Consider the following 26,864-nt stretch of genomic DNA (forward strand, 5'->3'; position numbering starts at 1 on the left):
AAATATAAAAATTAAAAATATTTTCGCGTGCAATCTTGCAAATGCTAGTCAAGATTATAAATTAAAATTTGCTTCAAATTAAGATTATAAACTATAATTAATTTAATGTAGCATATATGTCGTGGCGTGTTTAAGCATTCACCGATTTCTCTCGTCACAAATTTCTCGTGAGCAGTTTAACTTGCCCATCACGAAACATATCGTGCTGTCCTTTTCCGTCATTTCACATCTCATACAGATATGTATATCTGTCATCATCAACTCCGCCTGCCAGTTGCCTTCTTCGTCTTCCTTCTCTTCTCTTTCCACCTAAATCTCTTCTCTCTCTTCTCCCTCTCCTATTTTATTTTATTTTATTGCGATTATTTTCATTCTTATATATATATATGTATGTATCTATAGGATGATTCATTTCTATTCATTATCCGTTTCTGGATTGGGGAGCGGTGTTTCAACAACAAATCCGAGCTCATTAATCTGCTGATTTAGGTTTCGTTTAGGGACACAAATGGTGCAATTGTTTTACAGATTTACAAAATTCAGAAATTTCGAATTCGATTGACACGTAGCTGCCGTTCAATCAGGATTCGAATTTGCCTTCTTCGTTTCGTTTCCTCTGTATTTTTTTTGTGAATTGTTTTTTTTTGTGTCGCAGGAAATTTTGTAGGAATTTTTTTTTCCTGTTTCTATATTTTTTTTTCGTTGTTTTTCTTTTTTTGGATCAAATTTGATTTGTTTCGTGTAAAGACGATGGAGGTTTGAGAGGAAAAGAAGATTCGAATTTGGTAGAAGAGTATTGGCGTTGGTGGTCGGTGGTTGGTGCTGGAATGAACTGCAAGGTTTATAGGTCGTCGTCCGATGAGTTGTGGGCGAGGCAGTCGAATGGAGGAGGTGGAGTGAGCCATGAGAGCGAGCATGATTTGGCGCTCATGGTTAATGATTTCCTCGAGAATGGGAATAGTTGTGGCGCTGATTCTCGGTACAGCAGCGACAGCGACTCCAGCCTCTCTGATCTCCTTCAGCTCGCTGACAAAATCTCCGTTAGTCTCTCTCTCTCTCTATATATATATATATATATATATATATATATATATATATCTGTGTGTGTACATATGCTTAGAGGTGTGCATGTGTGTGTTGGTTAAGGAAATGATTTTGAAGGAAACAATTGACAGGTTAAATGTCTTGATGAATAGTGTACTTGAAAATTGAAATCGAGCTGTCGCTTTTGTAAATTCAATTCTGTTTTTTTTTTTTTTTTTTGAGGTATTGTGAATTCAATTCTAGTAGTATAATTTTCTAGCTGAATTATGGGCATGCTAGAGTGGCTCATTGTTTTGGTGATAGTAATTGGATTTATGGATAGGGTAATAAATGACCTGTAGCTGGAATTAGGTGGATCTTTACTACAGTATGCCTGGATTTAAGGTAAATTTGGTGCTTTTGCACACTGACTTTATGTTCACGTTTTATCATGAATATAGATTATAGATTGTTGGTGTTGAAAAGGAAATTGGATATAAAAGGAATTTAGCACAGTGAGTATAATAAATCTTGATTGTTTCCTGAATTGTTCGCCTGTAAACTTCTGCTGTTTCCTGTGGCAGTCGTTTTAACATATCATTAAATTAGAGTTGAGGAATAGCTCAAATTTCATTACTTTTATCTTCTTTGGGGATCCATGATGGTCAGTCACATTTACATTACTCAAATGTTTTTTACATATTGATTTTAAGCATGTGGTTTATGCGTGAAGAATCCATATGTATATGAAAGCTAAGCCTTCAAATCTATTACTATCACTTAAGCAACAATTTCTTTCAACCCCAATCTTTGTCAAAAATATAAGTAATAATTTATGGAGAACCTGTGATAGTTTTCAGTCCCATGTGATAAATGTATGTTTTTTCTTGGGCACGTTTCTTCTTTGTAAATACCAATTTAAATTCTTCTGTTGCCATTATTTTGTCCAACTTTTTGCATAGTTATTCGTTTACCTATATGAACTAGTTGTTTTTGCTTCCTCAGTATTTCAAGTTGGTGATGGATCAATATGAAAACGACTTGCTGTCGGTGGTGAATTCCCTCGCGCTTTCAATTAATGAAAGAGACCTCCATGCTGCGAGCTCAGGTCCGTGCAAAGCCAGCTGCATCCGGTTCTCCCTAGTAAAACTGCTGAGGATGTCGGGTTATGATGCGGGGTTGTGCACATCCAGGTGGCAAGGGAGTGATAAGGTTCCAGGAGGTAATAACCTCCTTTCTGTCTCTTGAGTTTGATTTTGCATCTGTAATATGCCATCAAGCAGCTTAATTGCTAATTTCCTTCAAGAATCGTGGTATATTTTTCCTCCGTTCTATTTTTAGTCGATGCACGAGTGTTATGAATGGGGATTTCTCCCAACTCTTTCACCTGAGAAGCATTATGCTACAAATTAGTAATATGAGTTCTCATGTGTTCTGATACGATACAAGTTTTCATTGCCTGCAGGTGATCACGAGTACATTGATGTCATCCGGTATAATGATACAGGAGTTACTGAACGCGTGATTGTTGATATCGACTTCAGGAGCCAATTTGAGATCGCGAGAGCTGTCGACTCCTACGATAGGATACTCAATTCTCTTCCAGTTATCTACGTGGGCTCTTTCACTAAGCTTAAACAGTTTCTCCAAGTAATGGTCGAAGCCGCCAGATCTTCTCTGAAACAGAACTCAATGCCTCTCCCTCCATGGCGATCTCTTGCTTATTTGCAAGCTAAGTGGCAGTCTCCGCATCAAAGGAAATTCGATTCTTCTGAACACAACTCAAGCACCACGGCTCCTGTCGATCACAAGAAATGCGCTGGACATCTTAAGAGACTTCATTCCTTACTTCTCTCAGAGATTGAAGTCGAGCGAGCCCTCAAGCCCTACAACCGCGATAGGAGGGTGAAAGCCGAGAGGCGAAGGTACGCATCTTTCAACTAGGAGAAGCGTGCAAATAAACCTCTCAACGGGCAAAATGATTTTATAGAATTTTGTGGCGGACGACGTTATACAAATAAATTCTTATATAGCAAGTTTGCATCATCATCACTCTTATGTTCTTCCACAAATTCATTTGATTTTTGACAAAGTTTTAAGGTTTTTGTAATATGGGGTTCATCAACCAACTGCGGGCCAATTGTCAATACAGAGAGTTGTTGCTTTTTTGTCACTGCGGGAATTTTAATACTGTTTCTTTTGTCATCTATTTGTAGCAACTAGCAAGCTACAAAACTCAAATCTTTTATTCTATTAATGAGATTTGTTGTGCTTATTTTTTATATTCTTGGATTTATTTTATTTTATTTAGAATCAGACCAAGGCTCACCTTTTTGATTGTGTAATGAAACTTTTGTGGTGTCTCTGTCTTGAATATTTGATGTTGAGGTCTAATTGAAATGAACTTCTACACGCAGCATTGATGTGGAGTTTTTCTGGTTCTCCTTTAAAGTAATAAAAAAGTCGAGAAAAGTGAGATGTCACTCCTTCATGTAGGTAACAAGAATAAATCTATGTAGTTAAGCATCTATCTGTCTATAAAAGGAGACCCTTTTCTAAATATTATTCGTTTCATTTCACTTGGCCTAGTTTCTTTTCCGCATCGTCTTCCTTGATTTAGCCTATTTTCTTTTGGAGTAATAACCCGATAACTCGATAAAGTTAGCTCGAAATCTGATGGGCTGGTTCTTTTAATGTCGCTACTTTTATGTATGTGTCATGATGATCGGATTTTGAAAGCTGATTTGCCACTCCAAGTTCGAGCCTTGTTGGCTTAACCTATTCTCGAATTTGAAAATTGCACCTATTTTTTTCTAAGTTTACCATACTATTTATAATTTTTTATTTTTATCTTAAATTTATTCGGCCATCGATTTTTTTCTACATGGACGTAAGAAATTGACATGGAGACGGTCGGAAATAACACGGTGACAGCTGCAAATATCACTTGGACTTTAAAACGACACTTTATTCAAAAAAATGACATTTGAAAAAAATTCTAAAAAAAAGAAACAAAAAAAAAGAAACAACTTTATTAATTATTATAGCGTCTAAATCCGTATCGTATATCATATTTGTATTAGAGTATACTCCCTCCGTTCCATTGTAAGTGAGACCTTTTTTTTGGGCACGAGAATTAAGAAATATGTATTTTGTGTGTAGGTGAAAAAGTGAAAAAGGTGTTTAAAGGAAAAAGTTTTTACTCAAAAAGGAAAGGTCTCACTTACAGTGGGACGCTCAAAATAGAAAGAGTCTGAGATACAGTGGGACGGAGGGAGTAAAATGGTATTTTCACTTGAATTTATTACAATGTCGATCCTCCCCCACCCCACAAAGAAAGTGTGATAAAGGTCGCCGACATATAAACTACCTAATCTTGTTTATCTATAGTTTTGTGTTGTGGCATTGTGTGTGAAGTTTTCATAGGATGAGAATCTAATGTATGGCCTACTTTGTTGAATGTTGACCTCACTCCATCTTTGTCCCTTCCCACAAATCATTTTCATCCAAATTTTGACACTTCCTTCCTATTTCTCGACACGTTTCCTTCACTTAATGTTGACGTTTGTCACCGCGTTTTTTCAATAATAATGTCACACTTTTGCTTTTGCACCCTTATTTTATTAAAAGAATTTACGAGTAAATTAATCATTTTGAGATCATATTCAAGAATAACATAAGTTGAGGAGATATAATTCAATCGATAAAGTTGAGGTATTAAAACTGTTTTTTTTTTTTATATAAAAGTTATCGAATTAAGTCGTACTAATACTCCTATTGTTTAAATTGGTATTTTTATTTATTTGATTATTGATTTAATCTATACTAACGTATAATTTTATTAATTTATTTAATATATTTACGATATATTGTATCTCAAAATCAACGTATAAAACTAAATTTGTGAGCTTTAATTTATTACTCCCTCGTTCTATATAATTTCACTAATATTCAAATTGAAACTCTTACTTCAGACATAATTTTAATATTATTTTGTTAACATTTGTACCGTATCAAATTTTTTATGAATTAAAAAAACAAAAAAAAACTTTACATTATTTAATGAAATTACAATCTGGAAAGTGATCTACAGAACTGCTGCACCTGTTCCACGATTCAAATCTAGCTACAACCGACATGTCAATAGTGAAATCAGCTAAATAACCGACATGTCAATAGTGAAATCAGCTTTCGACACAAAATTAAGAATAAAGTGTAAATTGATTAAAAATGGTGGAACCTTCACTTTTTAAAGGGTTAAGTTTTCTATTAGGAAAAATAAACCACTTATAATAAAATGATTCAAAATAAAATAGAAGTCATTTTTAATGGAATCGAGAAAGTATTAGTATTATTATTATTATTATTATTATTATGAGAAAATCTCAAACCGTGACTAAAGCATCTCCCACAGAATTAATATTCTCGAAGACAGCATGACGTCTACATTCAGCAATCTTACAACCAATCTTACTACAAAATCTCATTAATTATTACACATCTCATTCCCATTTCCCACTACGCGTTTTTCTCTTCACACCCATAATTTTTCATTAAATTTCAACAAATCCAATAAAAATCTCAATTTCACTTCACAGTTAAAAAAAGCCGCAGCCCTTCTCCAAATTCCACCTCACCACACACATCTCAGCTTCACCTTCTTCCCCAATGGCCCCCCCCAGCCCCCTCCTCCTCCGCCTCCTCCCCCTCCTCGCCCTCCTCTCCGCCGCCTCCGCCATCGGCGTCAACTACGGCACCCTCGGCGACAACCTCCCCCCTCCGGCGCAGGTCGCCCAGTTCCTCAAGGACAAAACCACCATCGACCGCGTCAAAATCTTCGACACCAACCCCGACATCCTCCGCGCCTTCGCCGGCACCGGCATCCTCGTCGCCGTCACCGTCCCCAACGGCGAGATCCCCGCCCTCACCGCCCCCTCCTACGCCCGCTCCTGGGTCGCCTCCCACATCGCCCCCTTCCACCCCCAAACCGCCATCAACTACATCCTCGTCGGCACCGAGGTCCTCCACTGGGGGCCCCAGCCCCTCGTCGACGCCCTCGTCGCCGCCATGCGCTCCCTCCACTCCGCCCTCAAACAATCCAACCTCACCTCCATCAAAGTCACCACCGCCCACTCCCTCGGCATCCTCGAATCCTCCTCGCCCCCCAGCCTCGCCCGATTCCGCCCCGGCTGGGCCGAGGGGGTGCTCGCCCCCCTCCTCCAGTTCCACCGCGACGCCAAAACCCCCTTCATGGTCAACCCCTACCCCTACTTCGGCTACAGCCCCCAAAACGCCGATTTCGCCCTCTTCAAACCTAATAAAGGCACATTCGACAAATTCACCAAGCGCACCTACGGAAACATGTTCGACATGCTCATGGACGCCGTCTACGTCTCGATGATGAAATTAGGGTACAAGGATGTCGAGATCGCGGTGGGGGAGACCGGCTGGGCCGCCGCCGGGGACGAATTCGAGCTGCCGCGGACCACCGTGGCGAACGCCGCCGCGTATAATGGCGCGCTGGTGAGGAAGTATAATGCCGGGAAGGGAACGCCATTGATGCCGAGGAAGAGGTTTGATGTGTATCTGTTTGCGCTGTTCAATGAGAACCAGAAGAGCGGGCCGGCGTCGGAGAGGAATTTCGGGCTTTTTCGGCCCGATTTCACGCAGGTTTATGATGCTGGTGTGCTGCGGGCCGACGCTTCTGCTCCGGTTAAGGTAATCGTTTCTGCTTACTTTTTTTTTTTCCACTTTAGCTCGAAATAGTAGGAAAAAATATTTTTTTAATTTTTTATAATTAATAAATATATTAACTTTATGATTTATTCCGATTTAATTGATCAACATTGGTGTCCTACTTTCAATTTTTTTGATTTTTTTAATATATTTTTTCTACAATTTTAATTTGGTATGCTTAATTTAATTTTATGATTACTATTCATTGATGAATTAAGACATATAATTATTTATTATTATTTAATTTCACTTTAATTAGTTAAATGTTGATGAATCCAAAGTTGAGGTAGTGTAATTTTTTAAAGTTTTAATTTTTGAAATATCAATTAAGTGTATTTTATAATATTATAATAAATTTATAAGAGTGTGACACGATAGCACACATAAAATTGTGAAATATTGTATAGATTCTCCTCACTTTATAAATTCTATTATTCATAAATCATTAGTTTATAAGACCATCATGATTAAACTTAAGTAAGACCATCAATCTTCTCTTGAGAGTATATTAATCTATAATTAGAATTTGTTAATCATAATTATAATATAAGTAGTGTTTGATTGTGATGTGCATATGGATTTGATTCATGGTGAATCTAAATATAGATGATACGTTTATAAGGATTATATATATAGCTTATAGAACTGATGACTTAATTTAGTTAGGATTAGTTTAATGTCGTAGTAGGTGGAATAGGATTGGTTTCAATTTCATAGATGAAATATTTAAATTTGACTAACGGTCTTCTAAATTGAAGATTTTGTCAAACTAAGTTTGTATTATATCAAATTAAAATATGTGTATTATATTATGGTAGTGATGAATCCAAAAATCGAGATGCTTATCAGCATGTGAGCTGTCGATTCTTTGTTTTCTTTTTAGCTTTGAATCGTGTCATTTTTTTTTCCCGTTATGCTTTATTCTTCTCTCTTTCACCTTTCACCTTTCGAATTACCAAACGCCATTTGTTTTGCTGCATAATATTTTTTATTCAAGATTATTTCCTTGGCTTTCTCTTACATAATTTAATCATTAATTTCTCCATGGCATTCCAACAAAATAAATTAGATTTTTGATTAATTATATTGCTTCCGTTTATTAAAAAAATTGTCACATTATCGACGACACAAGTTTTAATAAAATGTAAGTGGAGTTCTGAGTGAAGTAAGAGTCACACGTTAAATGTGAGTGGAATTATGTGGACCTTAATACTATAAATGGAAATGACTATTTTTTTTATGGACGGACATAAGAGAAAATTGTAGCAAAATTTTCGTTGATGGAAGAAGTATCATATATGTTTGCGATTGATACTTTCGAGATCTACTAGCTAAGTTTATGTGTCCACGAAATTAATAGGTTATCGTCTAATCTTATTGTGTTTGTGTCCTTATCGTGTTGATTCAATAATTTCGTGTTATGTTCGTGCCGGATTTGTGTTGTTTTCGTACAACCCGATAACAATCCAATATGCACGAATTGTTATCTTGTTGATTCAATAATCTTATTTTTTTTTCCCGTTATGCTTTATTCTTCTCTCTTTCACCTTTCACCTTTCACCTTTCGAATTACCAAACGCCATTTGTTTTGCTGCATAATATTTTTTATTCAAGATTATTTCCTTGGCTTTCTCTTACATAATTTAATCATTAATTTCTCCATGGCATTCCAACAAAATAAATTAGATTTTTGATTAATTATATTGCTTCCGTTTATTAAAAAAATTGTCACATTATCGACGACACAAGTTTTAATAAAATGTAAGTGGAGTTCTGAGTGAAGTAAGAGTCACACGTTAAATGTGAGTGGAATTATGTGGACCTTAATACTATAAATGGAAATGACTATTTTTTTTATGGACGGACATAAGAGAAAATTGTAGCAAAATTTTCGTTGATGGAAGAAGTATCATATATGTTTGCGATTGATACTTTCGAGATCTACTAGCTAAGTTTATGTGTCCACGAAATTAATAGGTTATCGTCTAATCTTATTGTGTTTGTGTCCTTATCGTGTTGATTCAATAATTTCGTGTTATGTTCGTGCCGGATTTGTGTTGTTTTCGTACAACCCGATAACAATCCAATATGCACGAATTGTTATCTTGTTGATTCAATAATCTTATTTTTTTTTTCCCGTTATGCTTTATTCTTCTCTCTTTCACCTTTCACCTTTCACCTTTCGAATTACCAAACGCCATTTGTTTTGCTGCATAATATTTTTTATTCAAGATTATTTCCTTGGCTTTCTCTTACATAATTTAATCATTAATTTCTCCATGGCATTCCAACAAAATAAATTAGATTTTTGATTAATTATATTGCTTCCGTTTATTAAAAAAATTGTCACATTATCGACGACACAAGTTTTAATAAAATGTAAGTGGAGTTCTGAGTGAAGTAAGAGTCACACGTTAAATGTGAGTGGAATTATGTGGACCTTAATACTATAAATGGAAATGACTATTTTTTTTATGGACGGACATAAGAGAAAATTGTAGCAAAATTTTCGTTGATGGAAGAAGTATCATATATGTTTGCGATTGATACTTTCGAGATCTACTAGCTAAGTTTATGTGTCCACGAAATTAATAGGTTATCGTCTAATCTTATTGTGTTTGTGTCCTTATCGTGTTGATTCAATAATTTCGTGTTATGTTCGTGCCGGATTTGTGTTGTTTTCGTACAACCCGATAACAATCCAATATGCACGAATTGTTTAGCATTTATTTTCCTATATCAGTATTAACCATTATTGGAATAAAGATTAATATATACTATTAACAAATACTATTAAATCTTAAATAAAAAATAATAAACCTTAATAATAAAATTATTAACTAAAAATTTGAAAACTTAAAACTAGAAAGTAATTATATACCATAATTGGGTATAATCAACAACTGCAAATCTAACTGAAAACACAAAAAATTGAAACTTTAAGAAAGATTTCTTTTTTCTTGAGTTTGAATCCTACTATCTTCACTGTTTGGATGTCTGGAATGATACAAAACTACGTGTTTCTGAAAGTGGTACTTAAATGTGCAGCCAGCTCCAAAAACGTCGCCGTCGACCCAAGGCGGGAAGAAGTGGTGCGTGCCGAGGCCGGAGGCGACCGACGCCCAGTTGCAGGCGGACATAGACTATGTGTGCAGCCAAGGTGTGGACTGCAGCCCTATTCAGGCAGGCGGCGCTTGCTTCAACCCGAACAACGTGAGGGCTCACGCGGCTTTCGTCATGAACTCTTTCTATCAGAAAGAAGGCCGTCACGACTTCAACTGTGTTTTCTCTGACTCTGCTGTCATTACCACTACTGATCCAAGTATGTTTCTCTACTCCTTTCCTCCAAATGTTTTGATCATTAACATAGTAATCTAGTTCATGACAAGGATAATTTGGTTTAGTTTTCATTTTACTACTGATTAATTTCTGTCATTTGAAAAAAGTCTCACATAGTAAGTGAAGATATTATTCTCCATCCATCCCACTTATAATGGCGTAATTTCCTTTTTAATTTATCACATTTCTAATGGTACATTCTAAAAATAGTTTGTGGTCCCTACTCACTTTATACATATTAAATAAGCGGTCTCTACCCAATTTACACTTTTTTTTTTGAGGAAATTCAGTTTACACTCTTAACACCTTATTTTTAATCTATGTGCCCAAAACGAATGTGTCATTATAAGTGGGACGGAGGGAGTGTATTATAACTATTGCTATTATAGTTTTCTTAACATAAGGATGAATATAATATTTGAATTATAAATTTATCATGTAAACGGGAGGTTGCATAATCTACTCAGTTTTGTGGATTAGACTTGATTTAGAAAATGTTATATGGTTTTTAAAATAGTTAATAACCTCCCTAAAAATAAGTTCTTTAACTCCAATTTATTTTTCATGATTTTATTAGTAGTAGTAATAATTTTACAAAAATAACAGTATTGTAATTTGTTATTTTTCACTAACTTTTTCAATTTTATATTTTATCGATTTTGTCTCTCTAATTCACGATTGTCTTTTTAGCTTATAATCTCAGTTACCCAAACACTTGTTAGATAAAAAATAGTAAGGCTAATCCCGTGTTTACTTTGATGGATTAGAACTTTAATTTATCCCAAGAGTCCAAGACCCTTGATTACTTTTATCATTTAAGCTAATTTTGTTTGATTCTTATCCCATTGCAAGTGTAAGATTGAAATAATTCTATTTTTTAGAATAAAAATATTTAATCATGCATCTTGTTAGTCATCCAAAATAAACGCCCTCTTATAAGCTTAGCTAAATACCCCCTTAGTTTCTTGATATATTGTTCGATTGGGCGGGCTCGGGCTCGGTACTTGCTTAGTCTTGGATAGTGCCACGTAGAATTAATCTTACTTTATGAGTATTGGTCTCTCCCATAACAAAATTAATGAGAAGTCATACCAGTTCGATATCGATTAATGTTGGGCCACTTTAATTGATGTTGAGTAACCAAACACTCCCCAAAAATATGTAAAATCTCGAGCCCATTGGATATGTATAGTTAGCATATTTTGGTTTTCATTTTTGCAAAAATATGATTTGTTTTACTAAGATGTGTGGTATGTGTTTGTTGCAGGTAATGGTCCTTGCAAATACATCGCTTGATTCCATTAGCAGGAAAGGAAATTTTCTCTTATTAGGGAAAATAACATTTATTTGTTAGTTTAGGCCTCTCTATTTATCTTGTAATTTATGTATCATTCTCCACTCTCTTTCCCCTAAAAAAATAAGAAAAAAGATATTGTATGAGTGGGAGAAATATTTATGTAGAAAGTATGGTATGAGTTTGATTAATTGGGTATTGCCAAATTTTTTCCGCTAGTATGCCTTCACTAATTAACTAATGAGTGATAATTATTGAGCTATTAATTTAATTTGATGCATGGTTATTTTCGTGTGATAATCGATTTGGCTGAAATGATGTCGTTTCATAATTGAGTAATGGTAAATTTAGTTTGAATTCTAATTGATTTTACTAATGGTAGTTGAATTCTAATTGATAGTAAAATCAGAGTAAATTAACATTTCAATAATTACCCAGATAAAATTTGGTGAAATTTAAGAATTTGTAAGTAATTATCTTTTTCATGAAATTGCTAGTGCAAGAGTTTGTGTTATCAGACATCAAATTGCCTGTAGAGAACAATTTTTTGAGGGTAAATATTGCTTTAAATAAATTTTAATTATTTTTTGCACTATTAATTATGTCGTATATTATCAAAATTATTTTTGTAAGACAATATTTGGTTTATGATTAAGAGCATCCATAATGTAGAGCTCACTCTCCACAATGGGAAAACCCACCCCTTGACTCTTTAATTTCTATCTTCATTTCCTATTTAATTTTATTGTTGTTTTTAATTAAAATTAACATTAAATTTAACAACTTAAAATTCATTAAATTAAAAATCAAACATTATATTAAATAAAAAAAGTGAAAAATATAGAAACATTAAATTCAAATCTGCATTTTTTTTTTAAATCGCCTAAAAAAATCTAATTGGGTGCATGCTTTGAGCCCAGAGCATGGAGGGGGCAGGCTCGCGAGCCTGCGGTGCGGCAATGGGGGCCTCAAAAAATGGGGGCTCGAGCCCAGCAACGAGCCCCCCATTGCTATGCTCTAAGGCATGAAACGAAATTTAACTACAATACTTAATAATATTAGTTAATATTCCCCACCGGAATAATTAAAAGTGACTTTTAATTTAGAAATAAAAGGTGCCGAAAACCCTAGACAAACATTATTCAACTCAAAAAGCTGAAGCATCAATTCCATCACTTAGATAAAACCCAAGAAAAAATATAAACTTGGGAAAAAGAATAGCTAGATCAAAATATATATTATCAAAAGATTAATGGTCGAAGCATCAATTCCACCACTTAGAAGCTAACTAATAAAACCATGAAAATATTCAAATTGAACTATACGTAACAAAATTATCAAAATATAATTATGTAACGTGTTTGAGTTATTTGGTGACGACAAAGTTATTGAAATTATTTCCGAATTCTAGCATTGGGAAAGAATATATATCGAAGTTCCAAATGTTGCATCTTTGGTTATGGGCTTCTTATTTTTTTTAGTATCATTGTTAGAATTTCTATAATGTGTGATTCTTCCTACGCGCAATCAAAAATTAATAAATACACTATACATCTGAACTTTTCTCGAATTTTTAACCTTTATTAAGTCGAATTTGAGAAGATCCCTCGTTTAAAAAAGAAACATAAAATAAAATAAAATAAGATCGCTCATTTTTCTATTATGGTGTGTTCTTGTTAATTTATAATTTATTATCACAAAAGGATGGATAACAAAAATTTATGTCTTTAAATACTGTCTTTCTTTTCTCTCATTTTCTACAAATCATTTTTCATTTCTTCTTTTCACTTTAAGGAGGGATAATATTATCACTCTATTTTTAGTGTGATAATACTATCCCTCTTTAAAGTGAAAAAAAAGGAATAAAAAATGGTGAAATTTCTTTTGTAGAAAATGAGGGAAAAGAAAAAAGGCATTTAAAGCCATAAATTTGTGCTATCCTTTATTTTCTCATGATAAATTTATCAATCAAAGAAAACACATCCTTAAGATAAACATCAAATTAAGAATATCATTTTTTATCAAATTAAGAATATCAATTTTTATCTCAACTTTCGATCGCTAATTTATATTTATGATTTCGCTCAAATATTAGAACAAAAATTGATATTTACCCTTTTTAATTATTTGAGCTTTTGGTGTACATGGAGCTCAAGTTGTCATCATAGTCAGGGACGGAGCCAGGGGGGCTAGAGCCCCCTCCCAAATTTTGAGTTTTTTTATAAATATATATAGATATATGTTTATACCTATTATAAAATAATTTTGTTTTATAAAAGAGTATTTGGTTATTATATTCTCTCATGTATACTTAATTTAAGGATAATTTTGTTATTTAAAACTATACTATGAAATATTGTTTGTTATCATTACTATTATACTTGTCTTTTAATAAAAAATGCCTAATATGTATGAAATGCTAAAAAAAATTATAATGTATTGAAACTAATTTCTAATATATAGAAAATATATAATCTATGAACATGTTGTTTGTTATTATTATTATTATTATTATGCTTGCCTTTTAATAAAAAATGTCTTAAATATACGGAATGTCCAAAAAAAGTTTTGTGATATATTGAAATTATATAATCTATGAAAATATTGTTCGTTATTATTAGTATTATACTCATATTTTAATATAAAAAAATACCTTAAATATACAAAATGCCAAAAAAAAAATCTCGGGGGCGGTCCGCACAAGTTCAGCCCCCCCGAACTTAATTCCTGGCTCCGTCCCTGATCATAGTGGAATTTAAAAAATCTCAGACTCCACCTTTTATGTAAAACCTATGAATTGATTAGAGAGTATAGTTAGTTATATATCGTGTTTACTTAGAGTTGGGCTATCAATCATGTTCAAAGAAAAGAAAGCTATAAAGGAGAAGAAAAGAGAGTAGTAAAATAATAATTAAAAAAAAAATAGATGTTTATAATGATAACATTGTACATCCGACTCTTAAAATCTTCCATTACTTAGTTGTTTGATATTTTTGAAAAAACAAATAAACCACTCTCATTTATCAATAATAAAAAAAAATCCACAATCATTATCAGTTTATCACAATTTGGAGAAACATATTTAGCTGTCGAAAAGCAATACTTTATACTGATTAATTAATTAATTAATCTAAGTGAATGCGACAGCATGCTTGCTTTTAGACTTTTAGTTGCATAGATAATTTGTTAGATAAAATAGTAGTTGCATAGATAATTAGTTAGGTCCAACTAATTAACAGTTGAATCTTTATTTCTTAAGATTGTAAAATAATCCAAATTTGCTGAGCAATTAGAGGTGACATGGAATCCAATTCTTGTACTAGTTGAATTCAATCAAAATCTTTTATCTCTAATCCACCAAGACCGTCAAATTCAATTATAATCAAACCAAAATTAAAGATAATTAATTATTACCTATCCACTTGTGACATAACATATCCACTAGGCCACAATATTCAATTGATTTATGTATTAAGGTACCCACTTGATGACACATAGGAGCTTTTCAGTAATTATGTGATTAAATTAGGGACGTCAATCGGATTAATTGTAATCTAACTTTAATTATTTTCGATCCTAATCTTAAGTATTTATTTTTGGGTTAATTGTAGTTTATGACCCGAACTTTGGAGTCGTTTGTAAATATAGCCCGAATTTTAAAAAATACAAAAAAATAGCTTAAACTTCGAAATCATTTGCAAAAATGGCCTGAACTTTGAAAAATACAAAAAAATGGCCTGAACTTTGAAATCATTTGTAAAAATGGCCTGAACTTTGGAGTCATTTGTAAAAATGACATTAACTTTAAAAAATACAAAAAAATGGCATGAACTTTGAAATCATTTGTAAAAACGGCACGAACTATATTAATACAAAAAATGGCTTAATTTTTATCAAATGTATAAAAATGGCATGAGCTTACACTTTCGGAATCAAATTATGACAATGTGGAAAGTCCGACATTGACGTGAAAATTATAAATTCACTTGGAATATTTATAATAAAGTGTGATAATTAATTTATAATTATTATTATTATTATTATTATTATTATTATTATTATTATTATTATTATTATTATTATTATTATTATAATAACTTGGAGACCTTCAATCGCACACATAAAATTATAAGTGTATTTTATAATATTATAATAAATTTATAAGAGTGTGACACGATAGCACACATAAAATTGTGAAATATTGTATAGATTCTCCTCACTTTATAAATTCTATTATTCATAAATCATTAGTTTATAAGACCATCATGATTAAACTTAAGTAAGACCATCAATCTTCTCTTGAGAGTATATTAATCTATAATTAGAATTTGTTAATCATAATTAAAATATAAGTAGTGTTTGATTGTGATGTGCATATGGATTTGATTCATGGTGAATCTAAATATAGATGATACGTTTATAAGGATTATATATATAGCTTATAGAATTGATGACTTAATTTAGTTAGTATTAGTTTAATGTCGTAGTCGGTGGAATAGGATTAGTTTCAATTTCATAGATGAAATATTTAAATTTGACTAACGGTCTTCTAAATTGAAGATTTTGTCAAACTAAGTTTGTATTATATCAAATTAAAATATGTGTATTATATTATGGTAGTGATGAATCCAAAAATCGAGATGCTTATTAGCATGTGAGCTGTCGATTCTTTGTTTTCTTTTTAGCTTTAAATCGTGTCATTTTTTTGCCCGTTATGCTTTATTCTTCTCTCTTTCACCTTTCTTCTTTCGAATTACCAAACGCCATTTGTTTTGCTGCATAGTATTTTTTCTTCAAGATTTTTTTTCTTCGCTTTCTCATCATAGTTTAATCATTAATTTCTCCATGGCATTCCAACAAAATAAATTAGATTTTTGATTAATTATATTGCTTGCTTTGATAAAAAATTTGTCACATTATAGACGGCACAAGTTTTAATAAAATGTAAGTAGAGTTGTGAGTGAAGTAACTAAGGGTCGCATTTTGAATGTGAGTGGAATTATGTGGACCCTTATACTACTATAAATGGAAATTACCGAAAAGAAAATTATGGAAAATTTTTCGTTGATGGAGGAAGTATCATGTATGTGATTGATACTTTCGAGATCTGCAAGCCAATTTTATCACATTATGGATGATACAAGTTTTTAATGAAATGTAAGTGGAGTTGTGAACTTGTGAGTGTATTAAGGGTCACGTTTTAAATGTGAGTGAAATTATGTGGACTTTATTACTATAAATAGAAATGATAATTTTTTTATGGACTGACACGAGAAAATTGTAGCAAATTTTTCGTTGATGGAAGAAGTATCATATATGTTTGTGATTGATACTTTCGAGATCTACTAGCTAAGTTTATGTATCCATGAAATTAATAGGTTATCGTCTAATGTTATTGTGTTTGTGTCCTTATCATGTTGATTCAATAATTTCGTGTTATGTTCGTGTCGATTTGTGTTGTTTTCATACAACCCGATAACAATCCAACATGCATAAAGTGCTTAGCATTTATTTTCCTATATCAGTATTAACCATTATTGGAATAAAGATAAATATATACTATTAACAAATACTCCCTCCGTCCGTCAAAAGTATTCCACTTTGGCCGGGCACGGAGTTTAATAAAATGTGTGATGATGTTGATGTAGTGGAGAAAGGGTCCCACCACTTTGTGAGATGTGTGATTGAGATTGAATTTGGGGTGGGTTTTTTGTAAATAAAGAGTGTTTGTAAGGATAAAGTATAAAGGTGGATGGTGGGACCATGGCTTAAAAAGGAAAGTGGAATACTTTTTGCGGACGCCAAATATAGTAATTGTGGAATACTTTTGGCGGACGGAGGGAGTATTAATTATTAAATCTTGACTAAAAAATAATAAACCTTAAAATTGAAAAGTTAAAACTAGAAAGTAATTATATACCATAATTGGGTATAATCAACAAAATCAACAACTGCAAATCTAACTGAAAACACAAAATTGAAATTTAAGAATAGGTAGGTAGATTTCTTTTTTCTTGAGTTTGAATCCTGCTATCTTCACTGTTTGGATGTCTGGAATGATACAAAACTACATGTTTCTGAAAGTGGTACTTAAATGTGCAGCCAGCTCCAAAAACGTCGCCGTCGACCCAAGGCGGGAAGAAGTGGTGCGTGCCGAGGCCGGAGGCGACCGACGCCCAGTTGCAGGCGGACATAGACTATGTGTGCAGCCAAGGTGTGGACTGCAGCCCTATTCAGGCAGGCGGCGCTTGCTTCAACCCGAACAACGTGAGGGCTCACGCGGCTTTCGTCATGAACTCTTTCTATCAGAAAGAAGGCCGTCACGACTTCAACTGTGTTTTCTCTGACTCTGCTGTCATTACCACTACTGATCCAAGTATGTTTCTCTACTCCTTTCCTCCAAATGTTTTGATCATTAACATAGTAATCTAGTTCATGACAAGGATAATTTGGTTTAGTTTTCATTTTACTACTGATTAATTTCTGTCATTTGAAAAAAGTCTCACATAGTAAGTGAAGATATTATTCTCCATCCATCCCACTTATAATGGCGTAATTTCCTTTTTAATTTATCACATTTCTAATGGTACATTCTAAAAATAGTTTGTGGTCCCTACTCACTTTATACATATTAAATAAGCGGTCTCTACCCAATTTACACTTTTTTTTGAGGAAATTCAGTTTACACTCTTAACACCTTATTTTTAATCTATGTGCCCAAAACGAATGTGTCATTATAAGTGGGACGGAGGGAGTGTATTATAACTATTGCTATTATAGTTTTCTTAACATAAGGATGAATATAATATTTGAATTATAAATTTATCATGTAAACGGGAGGTTGCATAATCTACTCAGTTTTGTGGATTAGACTTGATTTAGAAAATGTTATATGGTTTTTAAAATAGTTAATAACCTCCCTAAAAATAAGTTCTTTAACTCCAATTTATTTTTCATGATTTTATTAGTAGTAGTAATAATTTTACAAAAATAACAGTATTGTAATTTGTTATTTTTCACTAACTTTTTCAATTTTATATTTTATCGATTTTGTCTCTCTAATTCACGATTGTCTTTTTAGCTTATAATCTCAGTTACCCAAACACTTGTTAGATAAAAAATAGTAAGGCTAATCCCGTGTTTACTTTGATGGATTAGAACTTTAATTTATCCCAAGAGTCCAAGACCCTTGATTACTTTTATCATTTAAGCTAATTTTGTTTGATTCTTATCCCATTGCAAGTGTAAGATTGAAATAATTCTATTTTTTAGAATAAAAATATTTAATCATGCATCTTGTTAGTCATCCAAAATAAACGCCCTCTTATAAGCTTAGCTAAATACCCCCTTAGTTTCTTGATATATTGTTCGATTGGGCGGGCTCGGGCTCGGTACTTGCTTAGTCTTGGATAGTGCCACGTAGAATTAATCTTACTTTATGAGTATTGGTCTCTCCCATAACAAAATTAATGAGAAGTCATACCAGTTCGATATCGATTAATGTTGGGCCACTTTAATTGATGTTGAGTAACCAAACACTCCCCAAAAATATGTAAAATCTCGAGCCCATTGGATATGTATAGTTAGCATATTTTGGTTTTCATTTTTGCAAAAATATGATTTGTTTTACTAAGATGTGTGGTATGTGTTTGTTGCAGGTAATGGTCCTTGCAAATACATCGCTTGATTCCATTAGCAGGAAAGGAAATTTTCTCTTATTAGGGAAAATAACATTTATTTGTTAGTTTAGGCCTCTCTATTTATCTTGTAATTTATGTATCATTCTCCACTCTCTTTCCCCTAAAAAAATAAGAAAAAAGATATTGTATGAGTGGGAGAAATATTTATGTAGAAAGTATGGTATGAGTTTGATTAATTGGGTATTGCCAAATTTTTTCCGCTAGTATGCCTTCACTAATTAACTAATGAGTGATAATTATTGAGCTATTAATTTAATTTGATGCATGGTTATTTTCGTGTGATAATCGATTTGGCTGAAATGATGTCGTTTCATAATTGAGTAATGGTAAATTTAGTTTGAATTCTAATTGATTTTACTAATGGTAGTTGAATTCTAATTGATAGTAAAATCAGAGTAAATTAACATTTCAATAATTACCCAGATAAAATTTGGTGAAATTTAAGAATTTGTAAGTAATTATCTTTTTCATGAAATTGCTAGTGCAAGAGTTTGTGTTATCAGACATCAAATTGCCTGTAGAGAACAATTTTTTGAGGGTAAATATTGCTTTAAATAAATTTTAATTATTTTTTGCACTATTAATTATGTCGTATATTATCAAAATTATTTTTGTAAGACAATATTTGGTTTATGATTAAGAGCATCCATAATGTAGAGCTCACTCTCCACAATGGGAAAACCCACCCCTTGACTCTTTAATTTCTATCTTCATTTCCTATTTAATTTTATTGTTGTTTTTAATTAAAATTAACATTAAATTTAACAACTTAAAATTCATTAAATTAAAAATCAAACATTATATTAAATAAAAAAAGTGAAAAATATAGAAACATTAAATTCAAATCTGCATTTTTTTTTTAAATCGCCTAAAAAAATCTAATTGGGTGCATGCTTTGAGCCCAGAGCATGGAGGGGGCAGGCTCGCGAGCCTGCGGTGCGGCAATGGGGGCCTCAAAAAATGGGGGCTCGAGCCCAGCAACGAGCCCCCCATTGCTATGCTCTAAGGCATGAAACAAAATTTAACTACAATACTTAATAATATTAGTTAATATTCCCCACCGGAATAATTAAAAGTGACTTTTAATTTAGAAATAAAAGGTGCCGAAAACCCTAGACAAACATTATTCAACTCAAAAAGCTGAAGCATCAATTCCATCACTTAGATAAAACCCAAGAAAAAATATAAACTTGGGAAAAAGAATAGCTAGATCAAAATATATATTATCAAAAGATTAATGGTCGAAGCATCAATTCCACCACTTAGTTATCAAAATATAATTATGTAACGTGTTTGAGTTATTTGGTGACGACAAAGTTATTGAAATTATTTCCGAACTCTAGCATTGGGAAAGAATATATATCGAAGTTCCAAATGTTGCATCTTTGGTTATGGGCTTCTTATTTTTTTTAGTATCAATTAGAATTTCTATAATGTGTGATTCTTCCTACGTGCAATCAAAAATTAATAAATACACTATACTTCTGAACTTTTCTCGAATTTTTAGCCTTTATTAAGTCGAATTTGAGAAGATCCCTCGTTTAAAAAAGAAAAATAAAATAAAATAAAATAAAATCGCTCATTTTTCTATTATGGTGTGTTCTCGTTAATTTATAATTTATTATCACAAAAGGATGGATAATCAAAATTTGTCTTTAAATGTTGTCTTTCTTTTCTCTCATTTTCTACAAACCATTTTTCATTTCTTCTTTTCACTTTAAGGAGGGATAATATTATCACTCTATTTTTAGTGTGATAATACTATCCCTCGTTAAAGTGAAAAAAAAAGGAATAAAAAATGGTGAAATTTTCTTTTCTAGAAAATGAGGGAAAAGAAAAAAGGCATTTAAAGTCATAAATTTATGTTATCCTTTATTTTCTCATGATAAATTTATCAATCAAAGAAAACACATCCTTAAGATAAACATCAAATTAAGAATATCAATGTTTATCAAATTAAGAATATCAATTTTTATCTCAACTTTCGATCGCTAATTTATATTTATGATTTTGCTCAAATATTAGAACAAAAACTGATATTTACCCTTTTTAATTATTTGAGCTTTTGGTGTACATGGAGCTCAAGTTGTCATCATAGTGGAATTTTAAAAAGCTCGACTTCACCTTTTATGTAAAACCTATGAATTGATTAGAGAGTATAGCTTGTTATATATCGTGTTTACTTAGAGTTGGGCTATCAATCATATTAAAAAAAAAAAAAAAAAAGCTATAAAGGAGAAGAAAAGAGAGTAGTAAAATAATAATTAAATAAAAAAAATAGATGTTTATAATGATAACATTGTACATCCGACTCTTAAAATCTCCCATTACTTAGTTGTTTGATATTTTTGAAAAAACAAATAAACCACTCTCATTTATCAATAATAAAAAAATCCACAATCATTATCACAATTTGGAGAAACATATTTAGCTGTAGAAAAGCTATATTTTATACTGATTAATTAATTAATTAATCTAAGTGAATGCGACAGCATGCTTGCTTTTAGACTTTTAGTTGCATAGATAATTAGTTAGATAAAATAGTAGTTGCATAGATAATTAGTTAGGTCCATTTAATTAACAGTTGAATCTTTATTTCTTAAGATTGTAAAATAATCCAAATTTGCTGAGCAATTAGAGGTGACATGGAATCCAATTCTAATTGTACTAGTTGAATTCAATCAAAATCTTTTATCTCTAATCCACCAAGACCTGTCAAATTCAATTATAATCAAACCAAAATTAAAGATAATTAATTATTACCTATCCACTAGGCCACAATATTTAATTAATTGATTTATGTATTAAGGTACCCACTTGATGACACGTAAGAGCTTTTCAGTAATTATGAAATTAAATTAGGGATGTCAATCGGATCAATTATAATCGAACCTCAACTATTTCAATTCTATTTAATTGAATTTAAAGTTTTCGATCCTAATCTTAAGCCTTTAATTTTTGGGTTAATTCGATTTTTATGATTTTTTTTAGAGAAATTTTTATGATTTTTTTTTAGAGAAATTTTTATGATTTTTTTTAATATAGTAGTATTTAGCTAGACTATTAATGTTTCCGAATCCTTTGTGTGCAAAATGCCAAATTAAATTATGTGAGAAAATTTTGTCTATGTGGGATAGCTAGAAACATTATAATTTTGAATTTTGTCTATGTGGGATTGGTAGAAACATTTTAATTTTGTTTCTTCCTTTCTTGGCCCCATTAGAACTTGGTAATCATAGCGACTGCTTCCAACACTAGAAAAGAAAAGTCTGCTTTTTACAAGATTTGATGTATTTTATGATAAATAAATAAAAAAAGTTTTAAGTTATTTCTTCATTTTGATCTTCCACCATTTTATTTTTCCATCAATCCTTGAATGCCAACATAATTGGGGAGCACAAAATTCAACCCTAATTAAAATATCGCATGAAAAAGAAGCATTTAATTAGTTCCATTTCAATTGATTTATCAAGATACATAAGAATTCAGAATTTGATAATAGGGTAGACGGAAAAATACACTATTAATTCAACGACGGTGCTCATACCACCGTAGTGTGATCGAAGGAGCCATGAAGGGAAAGTGGAGGAGAATGATATTAAAGTATTTCAGTCGAGCTCTTTGCTAGCATGGCACACTTCACAAACACAATAAATTTATTTTAATTTTTTTAATCATTTATGCTAGGCTAATTTTGAATTTGCCTTAATATAATACACATATATAAGAAAAACTTTACTACTTACATTAGGCTGGAGCCTGGTGCGGGCCCTTAATAGATCTACCCATTTCTAAATTAAAGTTATTTAATTTGGATATTCGACATTATGATATCATTTCTTCTTTACAAATACTCTTGTGCAATCGGTTGCACCGTGCAACTGGTTTCCAAAATGACACTACTTCATTTGGGAAATGACACTTGTACATTTCCGAATGACACTACTTCAACATACAAGTGACACTTGAAGATCTCCAAATATCATTTGTATGTTGAAATAGTGTCATTCATAAACCAGTTGCACGGGAGAGTGTCTCTTTCTTCTTACGGCTTAATTGTTAGTTTTTGTTTACTATTCCTTTAATTCCGGACAAGTTTTCTTAAGAGAAAAAATGTTTAGGATAAATAGCAAAAAATAATCTTGAACAATTTAGTATTATCAGGCCAAAAAAGCTCTTGTCTAACTCAATAAGGTAGTAACTCCAAATTAATGTTGTAAGTTATCCCACTTTAGCTCTCTATTCCACCCCACTAAATGTAATATCCTAATTAATAAGTTTCTCGAATGTTTGTATATAAATATGATATACTTCATAGTTAATTAGCAACTTTTGCCCAACCAAATAAGATGTTATTCATCTATAGAAACAAATGGAATAAATTGGATTTGTCCCAATTAATATTTGGTTTGAGCATCAAAAACTCTTTCTTGTAAAATGTTATTGATTCTTTTCTTACCAATGTCATGTGAATTACATTTTCATTTATTTATTCTAGTAATTTGATTAATTCATTATACATTTCATGTTATGATATGTATCTTATATCTCAAAAAAAGAAAGTAGTAATATGTATAGTTTTTCTTATACTAGAATTATCAAGTAGATTTGTATTATTTTCCCTACATATGTCATTTTTTCTTTTGATTTGAGTGAAAAGATTTTAATGAGGTGCGACTCCGATAACCCGATTTCAAAGATAAATCAATAACAATTTCATAATTACTTTTTAACGGTAATTCAAACCATCAATTTAATTGTTAAAAGAAAACGTCTTATCAAATGAATTTCGCTTCAGCGAGTCTCTACAAGTTGTGGCTGCGTTGCCTAGAGAGTTTTTCCAAAATCAGATCCAACTTAGAAATTACCCTAATCTTTATCATTGTACATTGAGAATTGCATGATTCTATCCTATATCTATAAATGAATAATTCTTTCGGGTAGAGAGCTTTCCTTAATAGGGCGTGAGATTGTGGTCCTAATTCTCTATAATTGTGTCCATAATAATGTAGATCTTTGAGGGCTATTTTTTTTTCAATAAATCTATGCAGCCACACACACACTAATAAAATAAGGATAATCCTCATTTATTTAATTTATTTTTTTAATAAAAATAGGATTTAGTTATTTTATTATATTCTCTACATTGTACTTATTTTTTTTAATTTTTTTTGCATTTTTTATTTTTAATTTATTTTTTAATAAAAATAAAAAAATTACCAAAACATTGCAAAAAAATTTACTATAATGTAGATAATATGATAAAATAACTAAATCTTATTTTTATTTTAAAAAATAAGTTAAATAAATTAAATTATTTTCTATTCAAGTAAATTGTGGGTAGCTACAACGTGGCTGTTTAGCATTACTCATTTTTTTTACTAGCATTCTTATTTAATAATTATCATTTTTAATTCGTCCACACATCAATATTTGTACTTTCATATATGGCATAAATATATAAGGAGGAGTTATTGTGAAAATCGTATTTTTACCAACAAAATTGAGAATATTGCAAATTTGCAATTAAGTGTAAAATTACTGCATTTGCCGTGAAATGAAGTGCACTAGAAAAATGAAATTTTTGCTTTCTTTAAGATTCGAATCTACATATTACATTTATCCATCAAGAATTCAAGATAATACATTCACCGTAAATCTTCATGACCAAACTACTGAAAATAATTCCACTCTCATTTTAAATAAAATTCTGATTTGAACCTCCACCTATTTTATTTGAGAACACAAAACATTCAAAAAAGATAGAGAAACATTTATAAATAGCACCCATATTTTTTTGAGCTGGATAAATAAAATTTTAAAAAACACTTGGACCATTCATTCAAATTTGAAATACTTAACCTTCGATATTAACCATCCCACCACGAGATAGACTACGTATACTTAAATACTTCCTTCGTCTCACTTTGTACATTTACTTTGCGCACAAAAATTAAGAATAAAGCGTTAAAAATGTAAAGTGGATAGAGAAAATACTGATCGCTTATTATTTTTTAAAAATATCATTATAAATGAGACAAATTAAAACTGAAAGTGCGTCGAAATAATTATTTGGTAACTACTTTTTTCTTTATATTTGAGGAATTTCAGTAACAATTTCTTTAACTCTATTTCCACCAGTACTAGTGTACCCCAAAAATATTTAATGTGTCTGTAACCTAAAAAAATAATTAAATCAGCATAGTTAGGAAATATTCATTAAAATCCATAAATGAAAGTTATATCGTCGGCACAGTTTATTGCCAAAGATCTGTTATCACTCTCATCAATCATCACTTTTCATCTTCCTCCAAAAACAAAAAACAAAAAAAAAATCACCACATTTCATCACTTCTCCCACCCCTCCGCCGCCGCCCGCCGCCGCCTCATGGAAGAGAAAAAATCCAAAAGCAACAAAAATAAGAAGCCGAAGCACCAGCACCCCAACGACCAGACCGCCGCCGCCAAAACCGACCTCTCCTTCAAGCCCTCCGCCGACGTCAAGGGCCTCCGCTTCGGCGGCCAATTCATCGTGAAATCCTTCACCGTGCGCCGCGCGCGGCCGCTGGAGCTCCTCCGCCTGCTCGCCCTCCCGCCGGCGCGCGCGGCGTTCGCCTCCGCCGCGGCGTACCTGCCTACGAACTTCACGATCCTGGCGCACCGCGCGTGGCACACGCTCACGCTCGGCCTCGGCACGCGGAAATCGAAGGTGGTGGTGTTCGTGTTCGAGTCGGAGGCGATGCGCGCCGCCGTGGAGCGGCTCTGGCCGGCGGAGATCCCGCTCGGCGAGGTCAACCGGAAGCTGATCCGCGGCCTCGCCGGCTGCGAGATGGCGCGATTCAAGTTCCGGAAGGGCTGCGTCACGTTCTACGTCTACGCGGTGAGGAGGATTGGGGATTTAGGGTTCGTCTGCGCCGAGGATCTGAGGAGCGTACTGCAGGCCGTGGTGGCGCTCAAGGATTTCATCGATCACACGGCGATGCTCGCCCTGCCGGAGCAGAGGAGCATCGGCTGCGCGCCGCCGCTCGCCGTCGCGCATTGAGATTTAGGCGTGTTGCGGTTTTTGTTTAATTAATTACCATTTTTTTTTTCTCCTTCTTTAAGTATTCGAGATTTTCTTTTTGAAGGATTTGACTGACGATATATAATTTTTTTTTTTCAATTTCTCTTTTGTAATTGGCAAGGAGGTGGTGGAATTTTTTGTAAAAATGGTTACATAATTTTTTAATTTTTATTTTTGATGTAAGAATGGATAAATTGTGGATTTAATGTGGATATAGGTAAGAAAAGAGGGGAGCAATATGTTGATAACAATACAAAAATTAGATTTATCTTATAAAATAAGATTATTAAAGATTAATAATTTATTGTAGAAAATAATTAATTAAAAATAAAATTTTATTTATAATATATATTTAAATTCATTTAAACCATTTATACATATGTGTTATCTATACATGAAAAGCATTTAAATGTGAACTCCATTAAAGCATGAATGCTTGATTTTGAATCTCATAAGGCAAAAAAATTATTTTTCAATATAGTTAATTCAAAATGATGAAGAGTGATTTATAGATAAAAATAATAGAAAGTGGTTGAGTCCATAACTTTATGAGATATAGACAATTTTCTATCCTTAAACAAGTCATTATCAATAAGAGAAACAAAAAAGAAAAGCGAGTCATTATCAATTTTGGAACAGGTCAGTATCAATGAGAGAAACAAAAAAAATAAAGTGAATCATTATCAATGGGGTCAGAGAGAGTATTGTT

General features: G+C 32.3%; 4 protein-coding genes across 4 annotated transcripts; all 4 read left to right on the forward strand.

The window, feature by feature from the left end:
• Nucleotides 1-270: 270 nt before the first annotated feature.
• LOC131005963 (uncharacterized) lies at nt 271-3,302 on the forward strand. The gene is made up of 3 exons (XM_057933094.1): nt 271-1,040; nt 2,029-2,245; nt 2,489-3,302. The coding sequence occupies exons 1-3, from the start codon at nt 828-830 to the stop codon at nt 2,965-2,967; spliced, it is 909 nt and encodes a 302-aa protein (XP_057789077.1). The 5' UTR covers nt 271-827; the 3' UTR covers nt 2,968-3,302.
• Nucleotides 3,303-5,469: 2,167 nt separating this feature from the next.
• LOC131005920 (glucan endo-1,3-beta-glucosidase-like) lies at nt 5,470-11,610 on the forward strand. Its single transcript, XM_057933041.1, has 3 exons — nt 5,470-6,741; nt 9,808-10,081; nt 11,366-11,610. Exons 1-3 carry the CDS (start codon nt 5,692-5,694, stop codon nt 11,392-11,394), a joined length of 1,353 nt encoding a protein of 450 aa, XP_057789024.1. The 5' UTR covers nt 5,470-5,691; the 3' UTR covers nt 11,395-11,610.
• A 741-nt stretch (nt 11,611-12,351) lies between these two features.
• Nucleotides 12,352-19,295, forward strand: LOC131012880 (major pollen allergen Ole e 10-like). Its single transcript, XM_057940870.1, has 3 exons — nt 12,352-12,414; nt 17,477-17,768; nt 19,051-19,295. Exons 1-3 carry the CDS (start codon nt 12,352-12,354, stop codon nt 19,077-19,079), a joined length of 384 nt encoding a protein of 127 aa, XP_057796853.1. The 3' UTR covers nt 19,080-19,295.
• Nucleotides 19,296-25,265: 5,970 nt separating this feature from the next.
• LOC131005975 (uncharacterized) lies at nt 25,266-26,349 on the forward strand. Its single transcript, XM_057933116.1, has one exon. It carries the CDS (start codon nt 25,325-25,327, stop codon nt 26,132-26,134), a length of 810 nt encoding a protein of 269 aa, XP_057789099.1. The 5' UTR covers nt 25,266-25,324; the 3' UTR covers nt 26,135-26,349.
• The last annotated feature ends 515 nt before the right edge of the window (nt 26,350-26,864 follow it).

This window comes from Salvia miltiorrhiza, chromosome 1 (assembly GCF_028751815.1).
Source record: "Salvia miltiorrhiza cultivar Shanhuang (shh) chromosome 1, IMPLAD_Smil_shh, whole genome shotgun sequence".
Lineage (NCBI taxonomy): Eukaryota > Viridiplantae > Streptophyta > Magnoliopsida > Lamiales > Lamiaceae > Salvia > Salvia miltiorrhiza.

Bases quoted from the DNA above. Each gene is read 5' to 3' on its own strand.
- LOC131005963 (XM_057933094.1), top strand. From the start codon at position 828: ATGAACTGCAAGGTTTATAGGTCGTCGTCCGATGAGTTGTGGGCGAGG. The intron at 1,041-2,028 runs GTTAGTCTCTCT...TTGCTTCCTCAG, and splicing joins AGCTCGCTGACAAAATCTCC to TATTTCAAGTTGGTGATGGA. The intron at 2,246-2,488 runs GTAATAACCTCC...CATTGCCTGCAG, and splicing joins GAGTGATAAGGTTCCAGGAG to GTGATCACGAGTACATTGAT.
- LOC131005920 (XM_057933041.1), top strand. From the start codon at position 5,692: ATGGCCCCCCCCAGCCCCCTCCTCCTCCGCCTCCTCCCCCTCCTCGCC. The intron at 6,742-9,807 runs GTAATCGTTTCT...TTAAATGTGCAG, and splicing joins ACGCTTCTGCTCCGGTTAAG to CCAGCTCCAAAAACGTCGCC. The intron at 10,082-11,365 runs GTATGTTTCTCT...TGTTTGTTGCAG, and splicing joins CATTACCACTACTGATCCAA to GTAATGGTCCTTGCAAATAC.
- LOC131012880 (XM_057940870.1), top strand. From the start codon at position 12,352: ATGGGGGCCTCAAAAAATGGGGGCTCGAGCCCAGCAACGAGCCCCCCA. The intron at 12,415-17,476 runs GCATGAAACGAA...TGTTTCTGAAAG, and splicing joins CCCCATTGCTATGCTCTAAG to TGGTACTTAAATGTGCAGCC. The intron at 17,769-19,050 runs GTATGTTTCTCT...TGTTTGTTGCAG, and splicing joins CATTACCACTACTGATCCAA to GTAATGGTCCTTGCAAATAC.
- LOC131005975 (XM_057933116.1), top strand. From the start codon at position 25,325: ATGAAAGTTATATCGTCGGCACAGTTTATTGCCAAAGATCTGTTATCA.